The 23731-nt window shown below is 46.0% G+C and overlaps 4 protein-coding genes and 1 non-coding gene across 5 annotated transcripts; 2 read left to right on the top strand and 3 right to left on the bottom strand.

Annotated features, from left to right (window-relative positions):
- The first annotated feature begins 706 nt into the window (after window positions 1-706).
- On the top strand, window positions 707-4009 carry LOC115678036 (phosphatidylinositol 4-kinase gamma 4). Its single transcript, XM_056318623.1, has 2 exons — window positions 707-2811; window positions 3401-4009. The coding sequence occupies exons 1-2, from the start codon at window positions 1411-1413 to the stop codon at window positions 3803-3805; spliced, it is 1806 nt and encodes a 601-aa protein (XP_056174598.1). The 5' UTR covers window positions 707-1410; the 3' UTR covers window positions 3806-4009.
- A 1159-nt stretch (window positions 4010-5168) lies between these two features.
- On the bottom strand, window positions 5169-10359 carry LOC115678035 (uncharacterized). The gene is made up of 5 exons (XM_030601320.2): window positions 7960-10359; window positions 7045-7688; window positions 6281-6490; window positions 5943-6160; window positions 5169-5709 (listed from the first exon to the last, which is right to left on the bottom strand). The coding sequence occupies exons 1-5, from the start codon at window positions 10310-10312 to the stop codon at window positions 5655-5657; spliced, it is 3480 nt and encodes a 1159-aa protein (XP_030457180.2). The 5' UTR covers window positions 10313-10359; the 3' UTR covers window positions 5169-5654.
- Window positions 10360-14769: 4410 nt separating this feature from the next.
- Window positions 14770-16573, bottom strand: LOC115678127 (aspartyl protease family protein 2). The gene has a single exon (XM_030601439.2). The coding sequence runs from the start codon at window positions 16427-16429 to the stop codon at window positions 14933-14935; it is 1497 nt and encodes a 498-aa protein (XP_030457299.2). The 5' UTR covers window positions 16430-16573; the 3' UTR covers window positions 14770-14932.
- Window positions 16574-19965: 3392 nt separating this feature from the next.
- LOC115678165 (cytochrome P450 703A2) lies at window positions 19966-21852 on the bottom strand. The gene is made up of 2 exons (XM_030601494.2): window positions 20697-21852; window positions 19966-20621 (listed from the first exon to the last, which is right to left on the bottom strand). Exons 1-2 carry the CDS (start codon window positions 21675-21677, stop codon window positions 19983-19985), a joined length of 1620 nt encoding a protein of 539 aa, XP_030457354.2. The 5' UTR covers window positions 21678-21852; the 3' UTR covers window positions 19966-19982.
- Window positions 21853-23069: 1217 nt separating this feature from the next.
- On the top strand, window positions 23070-23141 carry TRNAQ-CUG (transfer RNA glutamine (anticodon CUG)). The gene has a single exon. It is a non-coding gene; the product is annotated as a tRNA-Gln (tRNA).
- Window positions 23142-23731: the final 590 nt, after the last annotated feature.

Genomic DNA, 23731 nt, shown 5'->3' with positions numbered 1-23731 from the left:
AAGAAGGCTCTTTCTTTGGCTAGTCAAGGCCAATTAACAAAAGCTGGCAGCATCGAATCTGATTGGTGCGCAATAATCAACTTCCCTTATTGAATTAGCTCCTAAACTTTCAAACCGACCGTCCCAATTTTTTTAATAATTGCTCATAAAATAAGAAGAAAGATCAAACAGTGCACGGGTGTCCACGTCAGCTGAGCCCCCGCAGGACAGAATGGTAAGGGGATCATTTTTCATTACATGAAAGAATAATGACACGAACAGTCCCGAACTTTAACTTAATATGCAATTTAGTTCTTGAACTTTTAATTTATTAAATGTAGTCTCTAAACTTTAGTCTAATATTCAATATAGTCCCTGAACTTTAAATTTGTTCATGTGATCCCTGAACTTTTGGTAAATATTTAATTTAGTCTCTGAACTATCTGAAAATGTACTGTATAGTCCCTGAACTTGAATTAATGGAATGACTATATTAAGTATTTTTATAAAGTTAAGAGACTAAATTGAATATGTATCAAAAATTTAAAAAATATATTAAATATTAAGTTAAAATTTATGAATTATATTAAATAAATTAAAAGTTCAGACATCAAATTTAGTTAAGTTCGGTACTGCTTGTGTCATTTTCCGTTCCATCATCAATGGCAAAAAGTCTGGTCAAAAGGCGCAATAAAGTCGCATCTTTCTACGCGGTACCTGCTAAGGCCGCCACCTCCTCCCTACACGCCTTCTCCTTCGCCCTTCTCCTTCTCTCTCTTCTTTCTCTCTCCTCCGTTTTCGCAGGCCATCGTGAACCAAGGAAAAGCCGTCAACGCCCAACATCTAGATCGCTTGTTGTTAGGGGGGTTCTGCTAAATTCGGCGTGTGTTTTAAGCGGAGCCTCCTCGTTGCTTTTCCCTTCGGTTCTTCCTCTCCGGTAAGAATCCTGTTTTGTGCGTCTCTCTCTCTCTCTCTCTCTCTCTCTCCGGTGCGCGTCGGTTCGTGTCCCTTGATGTTCTCCTGATCTTAGCGGCTTGCTGAGGTCTTCCGGGTCCATTTGCGGTTGTGAAACGAAGCTGTGAAGGTTGGAAATTTGGCCTCTGTTGTTGGATCTGCGGAAAAGGTTTCGTTTTTCTGCGTCTCTTCCTTATTGGGTATTTGCCCCTTTTGGCCGCTGCGCGTCCCGATGGATGAAGAATGAATTTCTGGGATAGATTGTAGCTCCTCTGCCTCTTTCTTTCGTCCTTGCTCTTGTGTAGGTTTCTTAGGTTCGAATTTGGTCGATATTTTGATCATCTGAGCTTGATCGGATGATCAGATTATAAATTATGGTGATTTCCATGGAGTTGTAAGGGAGAAACTTTGTGTAAGTCGATTTAAAGCGTAAAGCTTTATTTAGACTCTTCGACCGTAGACAAAAGTGTTGGCAAGATGTCATCCGCCGGTGTTGCGGTGAGTCTTATCCGCAGTGACTCTTTCGTCTTCCCGAATCTGTTTGATTCCCAATGGAGTGTGCCCACCGAAGAGCCGATATTGGTTTACGTCGCTGTCTCTGGCTCGATGATACCCATGCGGGTGCTAGAGACCGATTCGATTGAGTCCGTGAAACTGCGGATCCAATGCTGTAAAGGCTTTGTCGTGAGGAATCAGAAGTTGGTCTGTGGAGGCCGAGAACTCTCGAGGAATAATTCTCTAGTTCGGGACTATGGTGTGGAGGATGGGAATGTGCTGCATTTGGTTCTCAGGCTTTCAGATCTCCAGGTCATCCATGTGAGGACGACATGTGGGAAGGAATTCACTTTCCATGTGGAGCGGAGCAAGGATGTTGGGTATGTCAAGCAACAGATCGCTAAGAAAGCTAGAGGTCTCATTGACTCTGATGAGCAGGAAGTTGTTTGTAATGGAGAGAGAGTCGAAGATCAGAGACTTATTGAGGATATCTCTAAGCAAAACGGCGCGGTGATACATTTGCTGTTTCGGAAATCTGCTAAGGTTAGGCCTAGGCCTGTTGAGAAGAACTTTGAATTGTCTATTGTAGCAACAGAATTGAATGATAGGAGAAAGTATGATGCTGGCAAAGAGAATGACCAGACACAAGGTGGTGTTAGGGAAGAGTGCTACAGGAAAGAGGGTGAATTTGATACAGATGTGGTCACAGGGAAGTCTCCAGAGAAAAAATTCTACTTGGAGCCAATTCTTGTTAACCCCAAAATTGAATTGTCTTCTTTCATCTGGGATATGATCAACTCATCTTTTGAGGGACTGGAATGTGGGTATCAGCCAGTAAGGTCCATGGAGGGTACAGGAGGAGCTTACTTCATGCTAGATTCGTTTGGGCAGAAGTATGTTTCTGTTTTTAAGCCAATTGATGAGGAACCCATGGCTATCAACAACCCTAATGGTTTGCCTTTGTCTGAAAATGGTGAAGGACTAAAAAAGGGTACAAAGGTTGGAGAAGGAGCCTTTAGAGAAGTTGCGGCTTACCTATTGGATCATCCAAAGACTGGGCACCGCACGTTATATGGCGATGCAGAAGGTTTTGCTGGAGTTCTGCCTACTGTAATGGTCAAGTGTTTGAATACAGGATTTAACCATCCAAACAATGTAAGTATGAAGATTGGGTCCTTGCAAATGTTCATGGAGAATAAGGGCAGTTGTGAGGACATGGGACCTGGGGTGTTTCCTGTGAATGAAGTCCACAAAATCTCTGTTTTGGACATAAGATTGGCTAATGCAGATCGGCATGCTGGAAATATTCTCTTGAGTAAAGAGGGAGCCAGTGGCCAACCACTGTTGATTCCAATCGATCACGGATACTGCTTACCTGAAAGTGTAAGTACTCTCAACCTCTACCATCCTTGAAATTGCCATCTAATTTAAAATAATATGCACTTGGCCATCTGGTTCTTTGTTACATATGCCACTATAGTAAGATGCAATAGATAGGTGCTTGTGCTTGACATTCATTAAACCAAGTTACCATGTAGCAATTGATAAAAGAGCCCGATAGATTAACATCTAGATGAAATTAATCAGGTATTGTATCATTAGTCTGGGTAGTAGCATTCAACTAAGATTTGGTGCAACTTTTAACTTGTGGTTCTGCAAATTATGCTTGAAACTCAAGTGCCTTTCATAGTAAATTTTTTTAACCTCCTTAATTTGTTTCTTTTCCAAATACTGGGTGTATACTTTCGAGGTCGTAAATGTTGAATGATCGTAGTTCTCAACTTGTAGTCACTGATCTTGCCAGGTAGTTTCGTTCATTACTGGAATATATAAAGAGAGAGCAAGTACTTTATGCTATCCCCTTAGTATCCCAAAGGGATTAGTTGAATTCACACCTTTCTCTAATTTATGCTAATCCAGCTTTCTTGATTCTTCATTCACTCATATATAAATTTCTTGCCTCCACCTACAGTTTGAAGATTGCACATTTGATTGGCTGTACTGGCCACAAGCTCGCCAGCCTTACTCCCGTGAGACAATTGACTACATAAGATCTTTAGATGCTGAAGAAGATATTGCCCTTCTGAAATTCCATGGCTGGGACCTTTCCATTAGATGTGCCCGTGTACTCCGCATCTCAACAATGCTGCTGAAAAAGGGAGTAGAAAGATGCCTCACTCCCTTTGCAATTGGGAGCATCATGTGCAGAGAGACCTTGAATAGGTGGTCCATCATTGAGGAGATTGTTCAGGAAGCAGAAGAAACTTTGCTCCCTGATAGCAGCGAATCTGCGTTTCTTGATGCTGTATCCCAAGTGATGGATTGCTACCTCGACGAGATTGCCGGTCATCATCCCGGATACTCGAGTAGTTGTTGATATGTACTGACCATACGACGTTGTACATATGTATGTACATGAGGACAAGAGGGTCCTTTCATCGTTTACTTGTAACCGTTTGTTTCACGGTTCTTTCGTACTTCTTTTGTTTCACTGTAAGTGCACACAGTTCGTGTCCTTGAACTGTAGGTTAGGTGCTGACTAAGATTCTTTGTCATTAACTGATTCATTGCTTTCTGGAGTCATATCTATTATGTCTCTTTTAATTTTGGCCAATATCGACGTTCTGTTGAATAGATTTTTCGGCAGATGCCGCAGACATGCATCCAAGGCGGGCATGGGATGTGTTTTAGAGATGGCCGGATGTACTAAAATGTGGCCGTTGCTGTTGTGTAGTGCTGAATCGGCATGTCACGTTTGATACCTGTTTTCAATTCGTGCTGGCAATTGAAATGTCATGAACTATTCATATCGTGTTCAAGCCCATCTAACTTTGTCAGTTCTGCTACTTTTTATGCTATTAAAACAGTACTGATGCTACTAGACAGCATTGGGTCTGTGTTTCACCATTTCACTTATTTTAAATGCATTCAGATTTTCAAGCGGTTGTCCAAGTTTTGGCTCAACTTTCAGTTAGGCTTATTTGCACAGCCTCGAAGGGTGCACAATGCAGACTTTCAGGCCATCGCACCTGTAGAAATTTCAAGGGTCCCAGACACAATCATTAAATAGAGAACACTTCATGGTAGAGATTACCTTGAGCACAACATGATATTTGGTTATATATCATGCCCTACAAATTGGAAAGCAGAGGTGTTCGGACAGTCTACTCCCCATCCTTGGAAAGTATATGAATTGCGGCCTATCCCTTGTAGCATGTAAGCACACAAGGATCGCAAGGATAAATTTCTGATTCTGAAGATTCAGAAAAGGTTTTAGTCATGAATTTTAGGTTAGGTCTTTAGAAGGAACCGAGAGCAACGTGACATCCTCTTTTACCCACCGTTTCGCATAAATCTTCTGGAGGTATTGCTGTCAAGATATCTCAAGATTGACCAAATCATATGTAAGACTCCCCGAATGAAACAAACAACACATTCAGTTCAAAACATCAACGACTTCACTTCACGCATGGAGGAGAGTGACACAAACAAACTAGAAACTCGATGGATATATTGTAGTTACACAGTCAGCTTTATTTGTACACTCAAACTTAGCCAAAAGGCTGAGAAAGTATGGTTATGTTCACGCAGCTAGTTAGTCTACACTGGCTATGTTCTCACTCAAATGGCAAAACTGCACTGCAAGGCGAGATCTTCTTCCCTTCATGAAGAATCTGGCAGATCCAACCAAATGTAACGCTGTTGAAGCAAAAAGACGGAGAATTCATGCATACATAAGGTCCACAAAGTAGACTCCACCTTATCCAAACAACATTCTGCAGCACCCAAGGACGGCGACCCAATATTTCGAGCTCTCCACATGTGGTAATTGATACAATTCTAAGCCATCAGCACGAGAATCTTCCTTTAAGGATGTAGAGTTAATGCTAGTTTCAGTCAGATACCATCTTCAAAGCAAAAAAAACTCTAGTCATAACTTCAAACGAATCAGACCTCCGATGCAGAGGAAGCACGCGTGTGCAGTGCAACCAATTTTGCGCTTGAATTGGCAAAGGTCATACAGACAAATAATGGACTGGTTAGCAGATTAGCTGTGTCTTGATGAGGTGGCTCAGGAATGACTGACGCGACAATCAAACTCCTGAATAAACACAGAATTTCAGGCAGCCAGAACCCTGCAAATGAGCTGTAGCGGCTGTGGATTCCATAAATGAATATTCGCGGTCATTATGTGTCACTCAACTCTCATCTGTAGAAAAAGCAGTTCACTTTGTTTTCTTATTACGGCTCGGTTTCTTTCTTGCTCTCTTTAATCTTCTCCTGAGAAAGGAAATAAGAATCGCAGATGAAATGCTTCAAAAAACATAATATATTATCAGATTATGTAGCAATAAAAAAAAAATTTGTGGTGAACCTACTGTACTGCTCAATATGCTACATAGGACCAAAAGGACTACAAAACCTCCAAAAGCTGAATGTAATTGAAGTAGCAGTGCCTTAATGCCAAAGATCCGAAACCAGCTTTGCTAATATGCAAAACAAACAGAAATTACCTCTTAGAGGGTTTACTGTTGCCACCAAACACGCCCTTCATCAATGCACCTATATCCACAGAACGTTCTTGCATGATCTGATCATGGTATATCTTGCTCCCAATCTCAGTAATTTGTTCTTCCACTTCCTCCAGTGGTTGATCCACATTTAACTGGATCTCTCCTTTTCTGACAACAGTTACACCGAAGCCATTCGCTTTGGCTTCTCGAAAAGCATCCTGAAAATGTAAAGCAGTTACAGTTCCTCAACAGATGATGACGCCACGCACCTCAATACAGTTCAAACAAAAGGATGTACTTTGTTATTACATTCGGGATACACGAAAGGAAAAAGTGACCTTGGGTGGGAGAGGAACAATGAATGCTTGACCATTTCCAAGCATGTCCATGTGAGCTTGCATGATGTAGCACAGGTTCTTGCAATCACCAGCATCTTCAAAAGCAATTACATGATGTGGCTTCGGTTCCAATTCAAGATCTGCAGCCATCTCCAGTGAGTAGAACCCAACTTTCTGCTCCCCATCTTGATGCGTATATAATTCAATGCACTGGAAAAACAAGCAGAGAAAAGCACTTTTATTACTAAATACTTCCTGCCAAAATTGAAAGAGAACCATACATACTTTTATGGAGGGTTCGTTGTCCCCTCTCGAAAAGATTAATCTTTAATATAATAATATAACAGAACAGCAACATCTTGTGATACACAATATTCCAAAAATCATCAAAAGCAAACTCAGTTTACAGGCATCACAAAATCTCATGGTAACAGATATCCTGAACGAAGGCTCAATGTCCAAAATCCGGTATTTCAAATTACAGATGTCATAAAAGATAAGTAGTGCTGGTTTTTGAAAGTATCCATTCATAGATTTTTAAAAATTCATTTAAAAAACTGGGGATTTTATGGACTGTGGAACTCGAAATTTGGCATATCACAGGCTATTAATTAGATATACAACAGTGGAATGAAAGTGACGAAGTGATACTGTTTGGAGCACTATGCTCCACCTCACAAAGACTTTCCATACCCTGTATTAAGATTCTAAGGATTAGCAGCACTGATATAATCGGAGAAGCAATAGGAGAATCCGAGTCCTACCAATACATGTGGAAGATCTAGCCACCATAAGTAATCTTCGTCCTTGTCTTCTGCATACTCTCGATATTTGCTTACTACAGCTTGAGGTCCAAACAATTCCATCTCTCTTTTGAGTTTGTTAAGTTTTTTCCCTATATATTCCTTATTTCTCTTGGGTAATTTATCCATTAGTTCAGCAGCTTCCTGTATTTCCTTTTCAGTGATCCACCGATCCAGATCCTTCCCTATATCCTTCATAACAGATTTAACTTCTGGGTCCCTCTCTGCATTGTAAGAATCCAAAAATCCTCGAGACCACTTTTTTGTATGTTGCCAGTACTCCTTTCCTGATTTTTTACCAGTTCTAACAGAACCATCACTGCCTTCTATGAGGATCTTGGTCATTTTAGGATCCTCACTCTGAATGTTATTTACACTGTTGACTGCTAAGGAAGATGGAGTATTCTCATTCCCTTGGGATCCAGCAGATTTCTCAACTAAATTCTTTTCATCCTTCTTTATAAGAGGTGATACTTGAGCTTCTCCAGTCATTGATGCCTTCTTTTCCTTCAGATGTCTATTGACAAAGTCGGGTTTCCTTTCCACTGGAGGCTCTTTCCAGCGAGGAATAATCTTTTCCACTGGATCATATATGCTGATGCCATCTAAGGAAGAGGAAGAAAGAAGTTATCATCCAAACTTAAATACATGTGAACAGTAGTGATGGCAGCAGTCAATAAAGCCCTAACAGTTTGATGGAAAACCAAAACAGGATATTACAGGATTTTCTCTTTTTCTTTTTCAAAAAAATATGCAAAGGTACTATTCTAAAGCTCTCACGAATCCTAATGTTGCATGCTCATAAATAATATCTGCTAGTCCTCTTCATAATATAGACGTACAAATGCAAAAGCTGAAATGTAGACCAATGACTACCTGCTCCATAGTCAAGATTTTCGATGTTAGAATGGAGGTACTCGTGAACTTTTAATAGCTCTTCATTCACTTTCTCAACTTTCTTCTCGAGACCCGCAAAGAAAGCACGCTTATCTTCAGCATCCATGGCATAAAATGGATCCTTCCCGGTCAATTCATTATCCCGAACTTGAAAAACAATTTCCCGAAGATTATCATCTTTCATCCACTCAAGTTCACCATTATCTTCATCGAGGTGAAGCTGAGTCAAGTCGATACTGGCATTTAAAGGCTGATTTACTTTCTCTCTTGCAATCATGTAATTATTCCTAAATCCATCCCCAATCTTCCCCAGAATAGGTTCAACCACATTAAAATTTTCCTCAATCCAGTTTTGAGATTTTTTAGATGTATCAGCCTCAGCAGTCGAGCTATTAGCTTCATGTTTCTGCCAAGTCAACGGATTGCGGACATCATATGCTCCATGTTCTTCACCATGGCTTGCCAAATTATCAACCATTTCTGGAATAGATTCTAATTCCTCAGCAATCATATCTCCGTGGATGTTAGCATTCACCGTCGAAGAATCAGGTGTTTCTCCAGACATGCCAACGCTAGCTGATTGCTCGACTATGTTGGTTGTCTCTCTTAAATTGCTGTTAATCTCACTCTCTCCCAGATCCACCTCTTTAGCATCTTCATTACCTTCTCGTGTACCAGGTTTGTCAGAAAGATACTCCCTAGCTTCTTTCACTGACCGAATGATCTTAGGTTTCCTTCTGACTGCATTTCCTCGGTGTACTTCACAAACAAGAGTATCTAAGGACTGGATTTCGCATGCATTGGTCAGATCTGATATGCACTTGGTAGCTTTGTCTTGCCTGCCGCTTCCAATATCACTATAATCTCCGATGGCTGAAACACTAGAGGCTCTGATATCTCCATTTCCTTCTGCCAATGATTCACTACGGGATCCATCCCAATCACTTTCTGGTTCAGTTGTTGATATCACATGAGATTCATTAGCTGGCATGCTCCCTCCGGCATGTGCATGATGGTTAACTGGAGAACTTACTCCATCTTCATCATGTTGCTCGATCAACTCCTTTACGGTGGATAATGACTCCTCCTTTCCCTGCTTCTCTCCTTCATAACCTTCAATTAGAGAACTATCTCGACCCTCGGTTTCCCTAGCTCTTTTAGCCAGTTCTCTTATTTCCTTAATTTTACCATCAAATCCAACAGCTAAGCCATCCAGGAGATTAGAACGGTCCAGGTTGGGCTCTGCCAATTCACTGCTCGAAGTCTTCGATTGCCGGATACTGGCTACAAGCGCATGCTTATCTAGGTGAGGCCTTGGCATTAGAATATTTGGCGTTTCCGAAGCTTCTGTAACAATCTCCATATGCCCCTTCTCCAAAATTTCCTTCTCCTTTCTCGCCTTCATCTTCCTCCTCATCATTTCCTTCTCCAGTTGTGTGTATTGCACCTCCCGCTTGCGGAAAGTGAAAATCCACTTGATCGCGCTTAACACAAAGACACCACACAAGACCATGGTCCCAGCTCCCAACACTTTAGGCCTCAAAGCAGAATGCAACGGAAGATTCGGAACGGTGCTAACGGAGCCACATTCTGCATCCGCAGCAACAAATTTAGCCACCGAGCTGTTCCTTGGAATCACATTGCTCCCACTCTCCATCTCCCTAGCTAAACCCCTAGCGCGGGCCACCTTCGAATTCACTTCATTCGAGTCCCCGTGCTCCGGCAAGACCACTCTGCTTCTTCTCAATACCTCCTCCTCGTCAACCGCGACACGCTTGACATTCCCATCGGGGTCTTGAAACACCGTAAATACAGGAGCCGAACCAACCCCCCACAAATCGAGATCACTCTTATACTGATCGACCCAATTCTCCAATCTACTCCACAACACCGATTCACCCAACACCCCGCGTTTAGATTCTACCAGACCACCCACTCCGCTCTCGACGAAACCATCATTCTCGAGAACGCCGCCAAAGGAGGGAGCTCGAGCATCGGATTCGGGGCCCAAATGAGCGAAGTCGGGACGCACCTTTCGGTCGCGGAGGAGCTTCTCCCTGAGGCGGTTCCGGCGCCGCCCGGCTCGACGGCCCGGCAGAGCCGCGACCGGCGGGTGCCCGGCGCTGCAGAAGGGTGTGCGGCGAGGCGGGGAGGGGGCTCCCCTGCGGAATCGGGAGATGGGTACTCGGAGAGTGCGCGGCGGGTTGCGGTTCCAACTCGGGATCGACAGTTTGGGGACGAAGAGCGGTGCCGCGGAGGAAGCGGCGGCCGGAGTTCTGAGGAACGGGAGCGGAGAGTCCATCGGCACCGCCGTGAAGGGGTTTTGCGGCATGGATGATGAGGTGGGAACACCGCTAAAACCCCACTGATAAGTCCGTTGGAGCCTGTCTCTCTTTTTTTTTCCAATAAAAATTTGCATAAAAAATGGGACATCTTTAACCTAAAAAAGTTTTGATTCAATAAATAATCTAAAAATGTTACAAAAGCCATCAAAAATCATAAATCATATCCACCGTGACACGATTACTTTAAAAAAAATTCCTGTGACTCTAAAAATCTCAAATTTGTACATGTGTGACATATTAACCTCTGTCAAAATTTTGCTGATAAGAACTGTTAAAAATCTGCCTTCGTGGACATCAGAAAGCAAACGGTGTTGACATGACACTCGACTTAAGTGAAATAAAAACGGCATCGTATGTTTAGGGGAAACGTGTCACATATGTTTAGATTTGGATTTTTTACGTCACAAGAAAAAATTTAGGAGAAATGTGTCACATATGTATAAGTTTGAGGTTTTTTACGTCACAAGATAAAGTTTAGGGGAAATGTGTCACAGTAAGCATATGGGATTTTGACGTGACAAAAAAAAGTGCAGAGTAAATGTGCCACAGTAAGCATAATTTGGCATTTGTTTGGCTTTTTCCTTCTAAAAAATTATCTCTTGAACGCTTTATATGGTTACATTAACCGTAAAAAAAATCATCCTTAAATACCCAACCGAATTTTAAAACATATAATTCTCTTATGCAATGTCTTACTCATATGGGTTTTGGATCATCAACAGGATTAAACACGTCATTTGAAAGGGTCTAATTAGTTATGTAGATTGGATTCGGTGAATAAGAAAATTTACAAAAAGAGGAGAATATCATTGAAAGCTTATAAAAATGCGCGTAATATGCCTAGTGAGTATTGAAATTTGAAGAGACGACGATAACGGCAACAGCAACAAACAAGTGTTGCCTGTAGTGAGGTCGGCTATATGAATCCTACAAGACTATTAGGTTCGATTAATTCTTAGTTTTTTTTTTTTTGTCGGAGTTGGCTTCACACGAGGTTCACATAACTGCACAAAGTTTCTTTTGAGGAGTTAAAGAGGCACCATCTCGGTTATACAAATCTTATGATGCATTAAATATCAGGTTAAGTAATTAGTTGATTCAAACTGACATGCGCGACTCTTTTCGGAAAAATGAAGGGTCAATCACGACCTTCTTGATAGGTTTATCCCCTCACTTTTTCCCATGGCGTAGCGAGAATAAGAAACAAGAGGAAAGAGGCAATGATGCCATGATCCATTCCATTGACTATTAAGCTATAGATAAACCTGAGCGAAGATCTTTTTTTTTTTTTTTGGATAACCCAGGGAACCCGCACGGCCGACAGCCTTTTTTTTTTTCTCTTTTTGGCGTTTTTCTGCCTTTATTTTACGTTGGGAGAGGATTTGTTTTTTTGGAGAGTTTGCCCGGGGGGGGGGGGTTTCCCGGGGGAAGATCTTTGGTTTCTCGTGGTGGAAAAAAAGCTAAATCAATGATGATATAAGCTGTTCATTCTTAGTTCTCTTCTCTTGCATCAATATATCATACATCGAGAATATAGCATTATCCAAGCGTGCACAAAGATGATCCGTGCTACGGTTGGTCAAACCATAACAATTCACTTTCTTTAAATTTTGCCAAGTACACTGAATTCAGTTTGCAGTTGAGCTGATCGTCGACTGGGTTGGACCGGACATGACCGGGCCGGGCTCTTGGGGTAGGTATAAGTTACTGCTTGTGTGCTATCACAAATAATTTATGTACAAATAAGTCGGATCGGGTCTAAGCCGACCTTTCTAACATAATAGCATCATCCAAACCCGCACAAAGATGCTCTTCGAGCCCGTTTTTCTTGGGCAGGCCCATGACCCGTTTGTGTGTGTGTGTGTGTGGGGGGGGGGGGGGGGTGTGATATGCCACTTAATTTTAAGAAGTATATTCTATTAAACCACGATAGCATATTCTCATAACACATAGAATTGGACGGTTAAACATTAAACACGTGCACCGATCGATCGAGCACAGCAGAGATGAGAATGCCTCGTTGGACAGACGGCGGGGCAAGGGAGGACAAGATTAGAGATGAATCGATTTCGAAAGACGAGAAAAGTTTATTCGAGATTGATTTGGTCCCATTTGAAAATGTACGAAACGGGTTCATTGTATGTTATCCACAAATGCGGCAGAGACAGAGGAACGTGGTACGGATTTCACACGAGATTTCTCTCTTGTGAACATGGACTGGCACAGCACACCACATGGCAAAGCAAGGCGTGGATCTTCTCATAGAATTACGTGGGGCAATCCAGTCCGTGTTGTTTAAGATTGCTTTCTGAGTCCGCCTTTTTTAGACAAGCACAAACAGGTTTTCTGGTCTCCCATTGCAGAACATGGGGCTCTTGAGTCACTTCATGTGACAAGATATTGTTTTCTCATGCTTTTCCTTCTCCGTGGCTTGATTATGAAATTGGGTTTGTCCAATGTACACTAGTCAAGTCATGTGCGGTGAGTAATCACGTGAGAAATTCCTCCATATGTCGGTGTTATAGTTTCTTGCAAATCGAGGCATGCCAGGGAAGGTATTACCAAACTCTCTACATGTGAGAGCATCAAGTTTCAACGACGTTAAAGTGTCACACGCCATTGGTCTCCTCCATTGATTGGCTCAAGCTTTTGAGTTTGGACATTTGAACGTGGTATCTTAGCCGGATCTTGCTTGAATGATCTCCGTTTGTCGAATCCCGTGTGTGCTTTCCTAATCCTTTCTCAACATACAAGCGATCTCCCTCCACATCGCCACCACAGACGAAACCCGGTGGCAGTCTTCGAGGATTGAGATGCACAAGAAGCGGAGGAAGCACGTGATTTCATGGATGAAGCTTCCACCACAAATTTGTCAATTAAGCTCTACTTATTATCGTGACGGGTGATCATGATGACCCTTTGTTGTGCAAAAGCAGAGCAAAGAGCATGAGCATAATACCTCTAATGATGACCACACCACACCTCTCATGGCGCTCGAGGTCAACCACATCGATGCATCCCCACTAGACACGGAGTTACCGGTCTCCTCCATTGATGGGCTCAAGCTTTTGGGTTTGGACATTTGAACGTGGTATCTTAGCCAGATCTTGCTTGAATGATCTCCGTTTGTCGAATCCCGTGTGTGCTTTCCTAATCCGTTCTCAACATACAAGCGATCTCCCTCCACATCAGCCACAGCCCGAAACCTGGTGGCAGTCTTCGAGGATTGAGATGCACAAGAAGCGGAGGAAGCACGTGATTTCATGGATGAAGCTTCCACCACAAATTTGTCAATTAAGCTCTACTTACTACCGTGATGGGTGATCATGATGACCCTTTGTTGTGCAAAAGCAGAGCAAAGAGCATGAGCATAATGCCTCTCATGATGACCACACCACACCTCTCGTGGCGCTCGAGGTCAACCGCATCGATGCATCCCCCCTAGACACACACGGAGTTACCGGTCTCCTCCATTGATGGGCTCAAGCTTTTGGGTTTGGACATTTGAACGTGGTATCTTAGCCAGATCTTGCTTGAATGATCTCCGTTTGTCGAATCCCGTGTGTGCTTTCATAATCCGTTTTCAACATACAAGCGATCTCCCTCCACATCAGCCACAGCCCGAAACCTGGTGACAGTCTTCAAGAATTGAGATGCACAAGAAGCGGAGGAAGCACGTGATTTCATGGATGAAGCTTCCACCACAAATTTGTCAATTAAGCTCTACTTATTACCGTGACGGGTGATCATGATGACCCTTTGTTGTGCAAAAGCAGAGCAAAGAGCATGAGCATAATGCCTCTCATCATGACCACACCACACCTCTCATGGCGCTCGAGGTCAACCGCATCGACGCATCCCCCCCTAGACACGGAGTTACCCATCGCTCATCCCAAACAAAAGCGAGAGTAAAAGCACGGGACTAATCATCATCCTCTGCACAGCACTCCCATCACCACCACCAAATGAATCGGCAGGACACATGTGCCAAGACCCACCTGTCGTTCTCGAGCCGGTGGCGTTAGCTCGTCTCCACGAATGGAGAGAAGTTAGGCCGAAAACACGTCTGAACAACAGCGCCCGTCTTGTCCGCGATCCACGTGAGCGATCAGGATGCATTTGCATCACGCAGCGGATTGCGCACGGCAACGGGCAGGAGGCAGTCGCTTTCGCTCGCCAATTATTGCGTCTGAAATCTAATCTACCCATAGATCTCAACGCCTCGCCGTAATCCAATTGACGAGATCGAGCTGAGTGCCGACAATCTTCTAGTCGCAAGACCGTACAGTACAGCCCGCATAATGGGGAATGTTAAGAGAAAAGATGAATTTGCTAAGCAGGTTATCGAAAAATATTTGCTTTGCCAGCTTAATTCATATAATCATAACACGACAAACTGAAACAGTTTCTCGATTTAAAAAATAAAAAAAAACAGGGGAGAAAAAAGAGGAAAAAAAACTTTCCAGCGTCCTGTTCCTGCTAAATTCCAACAGACATTTCCGCCTTTCGGAAAAAGATAAAGGCAAAAAAAGGAAAAAAAGAAAAAAAAAAAAGGACGGGTGGGTCCCACGGCTACCGCCAACTCCCGCACATGGTTACACGGGCGCTCAGGCGCACCCACGTGGAGAGAACCCGACCCGGGAACCCGCAAGGTCGAACACGACCCGGAACCCCTGCTGCTGGATGTTCCCGACGATGGAGAGCCCGCTCATGGTGCCCGCGAACGCGAAGCAGAAGGTCCCCTTGCTGTCCACCGGGATCAGGTAGTTCGACGCCGGGAGGGACACGTCGGCGCCCCGGAAGTGCAGCACCACCGTCGGCACCTTCACCTCCGTCCTCCCCGACAGGTCGTAGCACGTGTCGAAGAGGGAGAAGTCCGGGCCCCGCTTCAGGGTCGACGCCCCGGCCCGGAACGCGTCCCGGAGGGCGACGTACGCCGGCCGGGTCAGGCGGGTCACGGACGTGCCCGAGTCGACGATGACCCCGCCGTTGCCCGCGGGGTCCAGCTTGAAGAGGGAGGCCGTGATGCCGGGGACGCGCGTGCCGCCGACGCTGATCCCCAGGAGCTCCACGTAGTAGAACGTGTCGAGCTTAGGGTTTTTCAGCAGCGGGGTGAACCGGGCGGGTCGGGACAGGGCGGCGTCGCCGAAGATGACCGAGGACGGCCTGGTGGAGGCGGACCGGTCCACCAGGCAGTATGAGAACTTGTTGTTGAACCGGCGGCCGGCCTGCGACGGGAAGGAGAGCGTCCCGCGGCCGAGGCCCAGGAGCCCGGCGGCGCCGATGAAGAGGCCCTCGTTGTCGTGGCCGCAGCCGATGGCGACGCGGCCGACCCGGGTGCGGCGGAAGGTGAGGGTCTCGGTGGAGAACTCGCCGAGGGTGAAGGAGCCGTCGCCGTAGGAGACCTGGTACTGGCACCTGCGGCGCTGGTTGCAGCCGGGGGAGTCGAGGCGGCGGCAGAGCGGGGAGGAGCAGGAGATGGCGGCGAAGGAGGTGGACTTGGAGGGGTCGAAGACCGGGTCGGTCTGGGAGTAGCATCTCCGGCAGGGGGCGCACTGGACCCAGACGACGTCGCTGCCGGTGTCCAGGACCATGTAGACGTACCGGGGAGGGGTGCCGACGCCGAGCCGGGTGAAGTACTCGCCGCTCCCCTGCGCGAGCCCGGACACGACGGAGCTGCTGAACCCCATGCGAGGTCTGCTGACGTTGCCGCCGGGGGCGGCGGCGGCGGCGGCGGCGGCGAACTCGGAGATGGACTGGACGCGAGAGGCGTCCCTCTGGAGGCGGAGGTGGAAGAGGGCTTGCGGGGTGAGGTTGAAGGACAGGGCGTCGATGTGCTGCAGCTCCATGGAGAGAGTGGTGGCGGCGGAGGAGGAAGTTTCGGACTCGGACTCGAGGACGGCGGCGGCGGCGGCGGCTTCGGACTCGGGCCACGAGGCGACGGCGGGCGGCGACGGGAGAGGGCGGAGCGCGAGGGACTGGGTCTGGAGCTGCAGGGCGGCGGGAGCGGAGAGAGCAGCAGGAAGCTGGAAGTTGAAGAAGGAGACGAGGAAGAGAAGGAGGAGGAGATGGAGGGTCTTCTTCCCTCCTTCCATTGCTGTCATCTTCGCTTTCGCGGAGGATCGGCGAGGAAGGGAGGAGGAGCTGTGCTGCTGAAGAAAGAGCGGAGGGGAGAGTAATAAATAATGGAGGATGGCAGAAGGATCGAAAAGCGGGCTCTCTTCAGTCCTGGACCGACGCGCGGATTGATGGCAGCATTTCCTCTAAAAGATCCACTTTATTCTTATCATTATTGCGATAATTGAGCAAAATTTTACCTGACATCAAACGGAAATTTACCGAGACACCTTCTTTTGTCTTCTCTTTACAAGGTACCGTACGAGATGTAAGGAGACGGTAACAGTACACGGCGTTTGTCCGAGGCGGGAGGGGCAATGCAGTCATTTGCTCTATGAATTCATAATTCATCGCGTCACTATTAGATCCAGGTCGGGTCGGGTCGGGGTCGGTATCGGGTCGAAAATGATTCAACCTAAATTGACTCATTTATATCAAATGCAAATTTAGTAACGTGTCTTACCCGACCCAAAATTCATTTTTATCAACTTTCCTACTTAAATTGTTTCCTTTGAAAAATGGGCCACCATAGCAATCATCCTTCGGCACCTAACTTTCTCGGCTCCGCCATTACTCTCAAGAAGAGACTTTAAAACCCATATGACTAGGGGTGTGCAAAACGGCACTGGGAGCCCGCTCAGACCGGACCGGTCAATTTGGTTCGATTTCCAGGAGTATCGGTCCGGTTCCCAATTCCTAAAAGTGGAATCGGTGTCTGAGCAGTCCGATTCCCGATTCCTAGTTCCTAATTCCAAGGGAGAACCGGACTAGACCAACTACATATACTTATTTTTTATTTCCTCAAAAAAAATTAATAAAACGTGAACTAAACCCATGTATAACGCTTTTCCTTTATCGTCGCATCACAATAACTCTTCACTCATCGTCACTTCTGTCAATATATAGAGATATATCACTTTCTCTCGTTATGGTAAGAAAAATAAAAAAAAAAGTGACCGGTTTTATTTGACCGAACTAGATTGAGAACCGATCACCCCGTACATACGACACATACTTAAATATGAGATGACCCCATTTAAGTAAATATGAGTTAGAATATGAATTTGTCACTAGTTTTGGATTAGCACCAACTACTACGGTCCTCAAATAGCAAATCAGGTCAGAGAGAGTCAACAGTAAACCTGGAGGACGTAACAGTAACAAACATCTAATCTTGGGGACGCAATTATAATATCGGATTCTTTTAAAAACACCACTTGTTGGGGAGCGGGATGGTCGGATGACGTAAAAGCCCTCGGTCGGGAGGACAAATATCCGCGGCGGGGCTTCGGCCCCGGTTCGGAGTCGGGTCGGGTCGTTAAAACGAACCGGAAATTAATGCCGCAGCTGCGATTCCCCACCGGCGCGCCCTTTCGGCTTTTCCCTCGACAGAGAGGCGGAGGGGTGCGCCCCGGCTAGGCCACGACCAATATAGTCACGTGTCGTCATCGCATTCGGCTCGCGGGATTCGAACACCATGTCCCGCCCAATTCCGTGTCATTTTGAGGGTGTAGATGGCCAACTCAATTCATACACACTTTAGATTGATGTGCAAACGGGCTGTACTTTGCACTGGACCTGTTCAACGGGCGGATCGGGATCGAGAATGGCTCGATTCAAATTGACTCGTTTAATCCGTTTTGATCAGTTTTCATGCAATATAAATTTAATGATCCGTACTCGACCCGACGTATGCTATAGCACTTTCGTATTTAACTCGATTTAGGAAAATTCGTACCCAAACTGAGGTGAAAGCGCAAGATCAAGTGATGGCGAAATAGATTAATAATAAAGGTAGGTTGGGTTGGGTGTTAGTAAGTTATGAACCCATTTACTATATAACCCATATTAGAAATTGGTCGGCCGTATTGATCTATGACTCAGCCATCAAATATGGGTTAAAAAATTAGTCTATGACCCATTTTGACGAGTCTACTTTGCATCGATTGAGTAAACCATATTAGAAAGCTAAATATTCCGTACATGTCATCTTCTTTTAGCATGCCGTGAAACCCGATCGTCTGATCACGAGCGCACGGCTTTCCTCCCCTCGGATCGAAACGGTGTCACCGTACGTTGCTATTCTGAAGAGTCGTTTATGTTCGACGAGTTCATCAAAAAAACATGCTCCGGCCATTTCGAACGCGCGTGACAAGACTCGGGCATGCGCTGGAATCTCGAAAGACTAGCAGTTAAATTCGATTAGCTTATGTTTTGCAACGGGGGAATGCGGTCAAGATCGTGGAAACGAGCCGCTACAAGTAAAATGACGGGAGGCACGTGGTGCTCGCGTGATGGTCGAAATGAGGGGACGCCGCGAGCCGCCGCCGCGCCACGGTCCAGGCATGCACCGACGGACCTGGTTGCCTTTGATGGGCACGAGACGGGAGACTCTTGGCTGTAGTGGGCAGAGGTCTCCCCACCTAATTCCCATGTTCTCATTGATTGCGACCGACGAGAGCGGTGCGTGCCAACAGTAAAGACGAGATCGAATAAAGGAGGACGAGAGGAGGAGCTGCGAAAATTAGGAAGGTAGTAGGAGATGAGTAATTGCAAATTCATGCGCCTCCCGCATGCCTTCTCTGTTTTCTATGCCGTCTTTGTTTGTCCCTCTCAAAACGTACGGTCTGAGGAGAAATCATTAGCCGGTCCCGGTGCGCGCGCGGGGGCCTAACCGATCCGACTCCGATCGATCGTATGGGACCCACGTAGGCCCCGCACGATCCGTCGGCTTGAAATGAATTGGGCTCATATGTTCCGGGATCGCGCGCGGGAATTGCTCGTATGGTGGGAGGTCCGCGGGGGGGACATCCTTTGTGACTCTGTTGTGTGCCTTCTTTCTTTCAATTTTTAATCTTATCTTGGGAAGCGCCTTCATCTCTTCCCCTCTTTTCCACCTCCCCTTTCCTTTCTCCTCTTTTGCGCCTCCTCTCCTTTCATTGATCACCCTTTTTGTGTGTACCATCTCGTGATCACTCAATGTTTATGGCATTGAAAATTCGTCGCGCACAATGGAAATTAATCACACCCGAAAAGAAAAGCCACTTGCGCTCTCGGCGTCAGCTTACTTGCACCCGGAAAGAAAAGCATTGATATGCCTAGCAAAGATCTGGTCACGCATCTCCTAACAACAAACTATATCGAAGCACGATTCATCCATGCGATGCCCACGTGAAGATTTTCTTTTAGGTTGGTTTATCGAACGGCTGGTTTTTATCTAACCACTTGATGTGATTAGGTCAAGTTTAGTGAAAACTTTAGTACCCCATTACTCTAAAGTCGCAAAAGCGAGAACTTGCCTGGCAAGTTCCCCTCAGGCAAGAAAGACGAGCACGACCTCCGCTGCAAAGGTGAAAGACGTCCTCGAAAAGCGGTAATGGCGGTATCATCTTTTCACACTAAAGGCGATAGACGTCTTTTACAGCTCGAAGTTGGGGCCAATCACTTTGTTGTTCGTCACAAAAAAAAGTCAAGATGTTCAACCGTAACTTTAGTAGAGCAGGTGGGCATGGCCCATGTTCGCTTTGCTTTAATTGCAATTTAGAGGTACAGATGTTCGCGCAGGCGCGGCCGGGCAACGGCGAACAAGGGCTGGGCCTTGGGCATGGTCATCCCGTAGACCTCGGCCGTGCCGATGTCCTCGGGCCTCAGCCCGTGGGGCGGGCTCCAGTCGAAGCAATGGAAGAGCCGGGCCAGGGCCGTCAGGACCAGGGTCACCCCGAGCGGCGCCCCGGGGCACTTCCGCTTGCCCGCGCTGAAGGGCAGGATCTTGAAGTCGGGCCCGTGGCTTATCTCGACCCGGCCCCCGTCCTCCGGCCAGTGCCGCTCGGGCCTGAACTCGTCGACGTCGCCCCAGACGTCGGCGTTCCTGCCCAGCCCGTGGGTGTTGACGAAGACCCGCGTCTTGGCGGGGATGTGGTAGCCGTTGACGGTGGTGTCCCTGATGGACTCGTGCGGGATGAGGAACGGGCCTGCCGGGTGCATCCGAAAGGTCTCCCGCACCACGCAGCGCAGGTAATTAAGGTGCGCCAGGTCCGGTTCCGACACCATCCGGTCAGGCCCGACGACGGAATCGAGCTCTTCTTGGATCTTGCGCTGGACTTGCGGATGTCTGATCACCTCCGCCATGGCCCATTCGTTGGTCACGGCCGATGTATCGGTGGCAGCCGCTATCATGTCCTGTGATTCTATCAAACATCAAGTTACGTAACATTGGACACTAACACGTAAGAGAAAGAAGAAGAAGATGGAGACCTGAATGAGAGCTTTGATCTCCACATCGTCCATGTGGTCTCTTCCATCTTCGCCGGGCAAAGACAGAAGAACGTCCACGAAGTCCATGTCGGAATCTCCGGCGAGTCCCTCTGTTTTCGCCTCTCGGGCTCTCCTGTGTTCTTCAATGATCTTGGTGTGGAAATCGTCCACCCTCTTCTCCACCTCCCGCATCTTCTTCTCGCACCCATAGGGGTCGATCCACCTCCAGAACGGCAAGTAGTCCCCCAGATAGATCACCCCCAGGAGCCGAAATAGCTGGTGGGTTACGTGCATGAACTCCACGGCTTCTTGGGGGCCGGCCGATCCGGCCCCGAAGTACTGCTTCCCCAGCAGCATCCTCGTCACGTTGTTCATGGAGAATCCGCCCAGCACCTCCCTCATGTCGATCCCGGCCCGACCCCCGTCCCGGCAGAGCCCGTAGACATGCCGGACCAGGTGCTGGGCCTCGCAGGCCCGGTGCTTTGCGAACGCCTCCAGGCGCTTTGTGGTCAGTAGGTGCTCCATGCAAATCCTCCTCATCCGCTTCCATCGCGGGCCCAGCGGGGCCAAGGCCACGTCGCCGCAGTTGTAGGCCAGGTGGACCGCAGCGAGGGTCCGGGGCCGGGAGGCGAACACTTCGTCCTGCTGGAGGAGGATCTGGCGAATGATGGAGGGGTCGGAAGTGGTGATGGCGTCGACATTGCCGAGGCGGAGGTAGACGAGCGGGCCGTACTTCCGGCACAGAGAGGCCAGGTCCCTGTGAGGGAGGCGGCCCAATTGGAGGAGGTTGCCGACGATGGGCCGTCTCGGCGGGCCCGGCGGCAAATTCTTGGGTTTCGAGACGGAGCGGCGGTGGAATACGATGCATGCAAATAGGATTGTAGCGACGGCGAGGGCGACGGCAGAGGGGGAGTGCCATTGTGTCGGCAAAAAGAGGGCATATGAGATGATTGATAAAATGATGATGGGTTGGTGCAGCATCTTATCTTAGGTTAAGAATTAAATGGGGATTCAGATAGGCGTCCTTGTGTTCATATAGATGTTGATTTGATTAAAGATGAAATCAGCAGGAGGAGATCAGGTAGGGCTTCTCTCTTTCATCACCTTCTTGGCATGCTTGCATGTTGGTGAGGCACGCTAAGTGTGGATCGTGTGAAATGGGATTCGCATGTCTTACCAACTTAGGATCAAATTCATGGATGTCCAACTAGAAGAAGCTCTAGAATTTATTAAAAAAAGTTTCGATTTTCATTATATTGATTGTAGATAACACGAGAATAGTCATTGAAAGTTGAAAGTTTTTCTTATTCGATCACTCGATCTTTGCTTTTTGGCATATATCATATGACAGATAAAGACAATTGAATACGGTTGATTTCCATGAAAACCATTGATCCTAAATCCCTCGCCTTTCGGAAATTCTTAATTGGATCATTTCCTTTGGTAATTCCCTAGCAATTACTGAACCAACGTAATTAGTGAGAGCTCGTGTGCGTGCTAAAATGTACAAAAGCATTCTACGTGTCTCAAGTATTTACTAACTCTTTTTACCTTAAGCATGACATTTCCTCGACTTGAAAATTTATATGTGATGCGTAACAACTTGGTATAATTCACGGTGTCACAAAATTATTCACATAAATAATTGAAGTCCTCGTCAATGTTGCCCCGTATCACCCGGCGATATTCGCTTTGCTCAAGGGGTGGTCCCATTTCCTCCATCCTAGACACATGCTTGCCATGAGTCACGTATTGTCCGCTCTTTCTCGCTCAACGATCACTCCCCGAACTTGTTGAATGGGATACTGGTGTAGCCCGTCAAAGGACAACGTATATACTATGAGGAACCTGCTTTGGTACCATTTGTAAAAAAAAAAAAAACCGATTCGGTTCAAGTGGACTAAACCCCCAAAAGGAGTCCTTGAAGTGACCACAAGATTAATGGCCATTTGGGTCCACTTGACATGGCCCCTCTAATGTAATGCAATACTTTGAATTGTTATAGGGTTATTTGATACTATTTTTTTTATAAACAATACGAAAAATCACGAGGACTTAAGAGAGCAAGTGGTAAGGCAAAGTAGTTAGAAAATGGAAATTTTCTATCTGCGTGCTGTTGAAACAGGAAGTCGATTTGATTCGACATTGGTTTTAGTCCATTCAATATACCATTTTACCTCAATAAATACTTTGGCGCTCATTGAAAGAGAAACGACATTTGTTTCATAGAAAATAAATGATTTGAAAAATGTGTTTTCGAAAATGATCTTCCATACCGCTTAAAATAGTTAGCCAATGAAAATATTTTTCCAAATTATTTATCTTCCGTAAAGAGCATTGATATATATTTAACTGCCCATTAGATAGCAAAGCGGTTCCATGGTCTAGCGGTTAGGACATTGGACTCTGAATCCAGTAACCCGAGTTCAAATCTCGGTGGAACCTTTTTCGCTGCATCCTTTTGCCTTTTTGCAACTTGCAAGGCTGTTAATTCGCTTTTTCACAACCATAAACCCCCAGGATCATATGATATACGAGTCATATCTACCCACGTAATCTTTTTTTTTTTTTTCCCACAACGAGACATATCCTATGTTTTTATATGGGTCAGTAAGTTTGTTATTTCTACTTTTAGTGTCCTGTTCCGATCCGCTGAAGAAATTAGTATGTGAATTGGCACCTCGGAAGAGGACCCCGAACAGGTTCCTCGGTATGCAACGTGCTTCTATAACTACGGTTAATCTCGACCAGAAAAGAAAACTATGATTAATAGCTTGTGTCCTAGATAATACCCCTTTACCGCGTGACATACACAATAGAAATTCACAGAAATAAAATCAATTATGTCTGCAACTAAGGTTTTTGGTCATTCTCTCCCTAACAGAACTATTGTTTTGCTACAAATAAAATGGGTTGCACTTCTTCTACTCTTTTGATTTAGACACTCCATTTTTTTTATGTCTTGACCATACTATCTCTTGTGTGGCACACCACTTCTATCACAACTTTATAAAAGTGGTCCCTTTATTATTTGG

This window comes from Syzygium oleosum, unplaced genomic scaffold (assembly GCF_021117445.2).
Source record: "Syzygium oleosum isolate NSW1041296 unplaced genomic scaffold, Sole_v2.1 Sole_v2.15, whole genome shotgun sequence".
Classification (NCBI taxonomy): domain Eukaryota; kingdom Viridiplantae; phylum Streptophyta; class Magnoliopsida; order Myrtales; family Myrtaceae; genus Syzygium; species Syzygium oleosum.
Note: the sequence above shows the minus strand (reverse complement) of the source record. Positions and strands in the feature narration are given on the sequence as shown.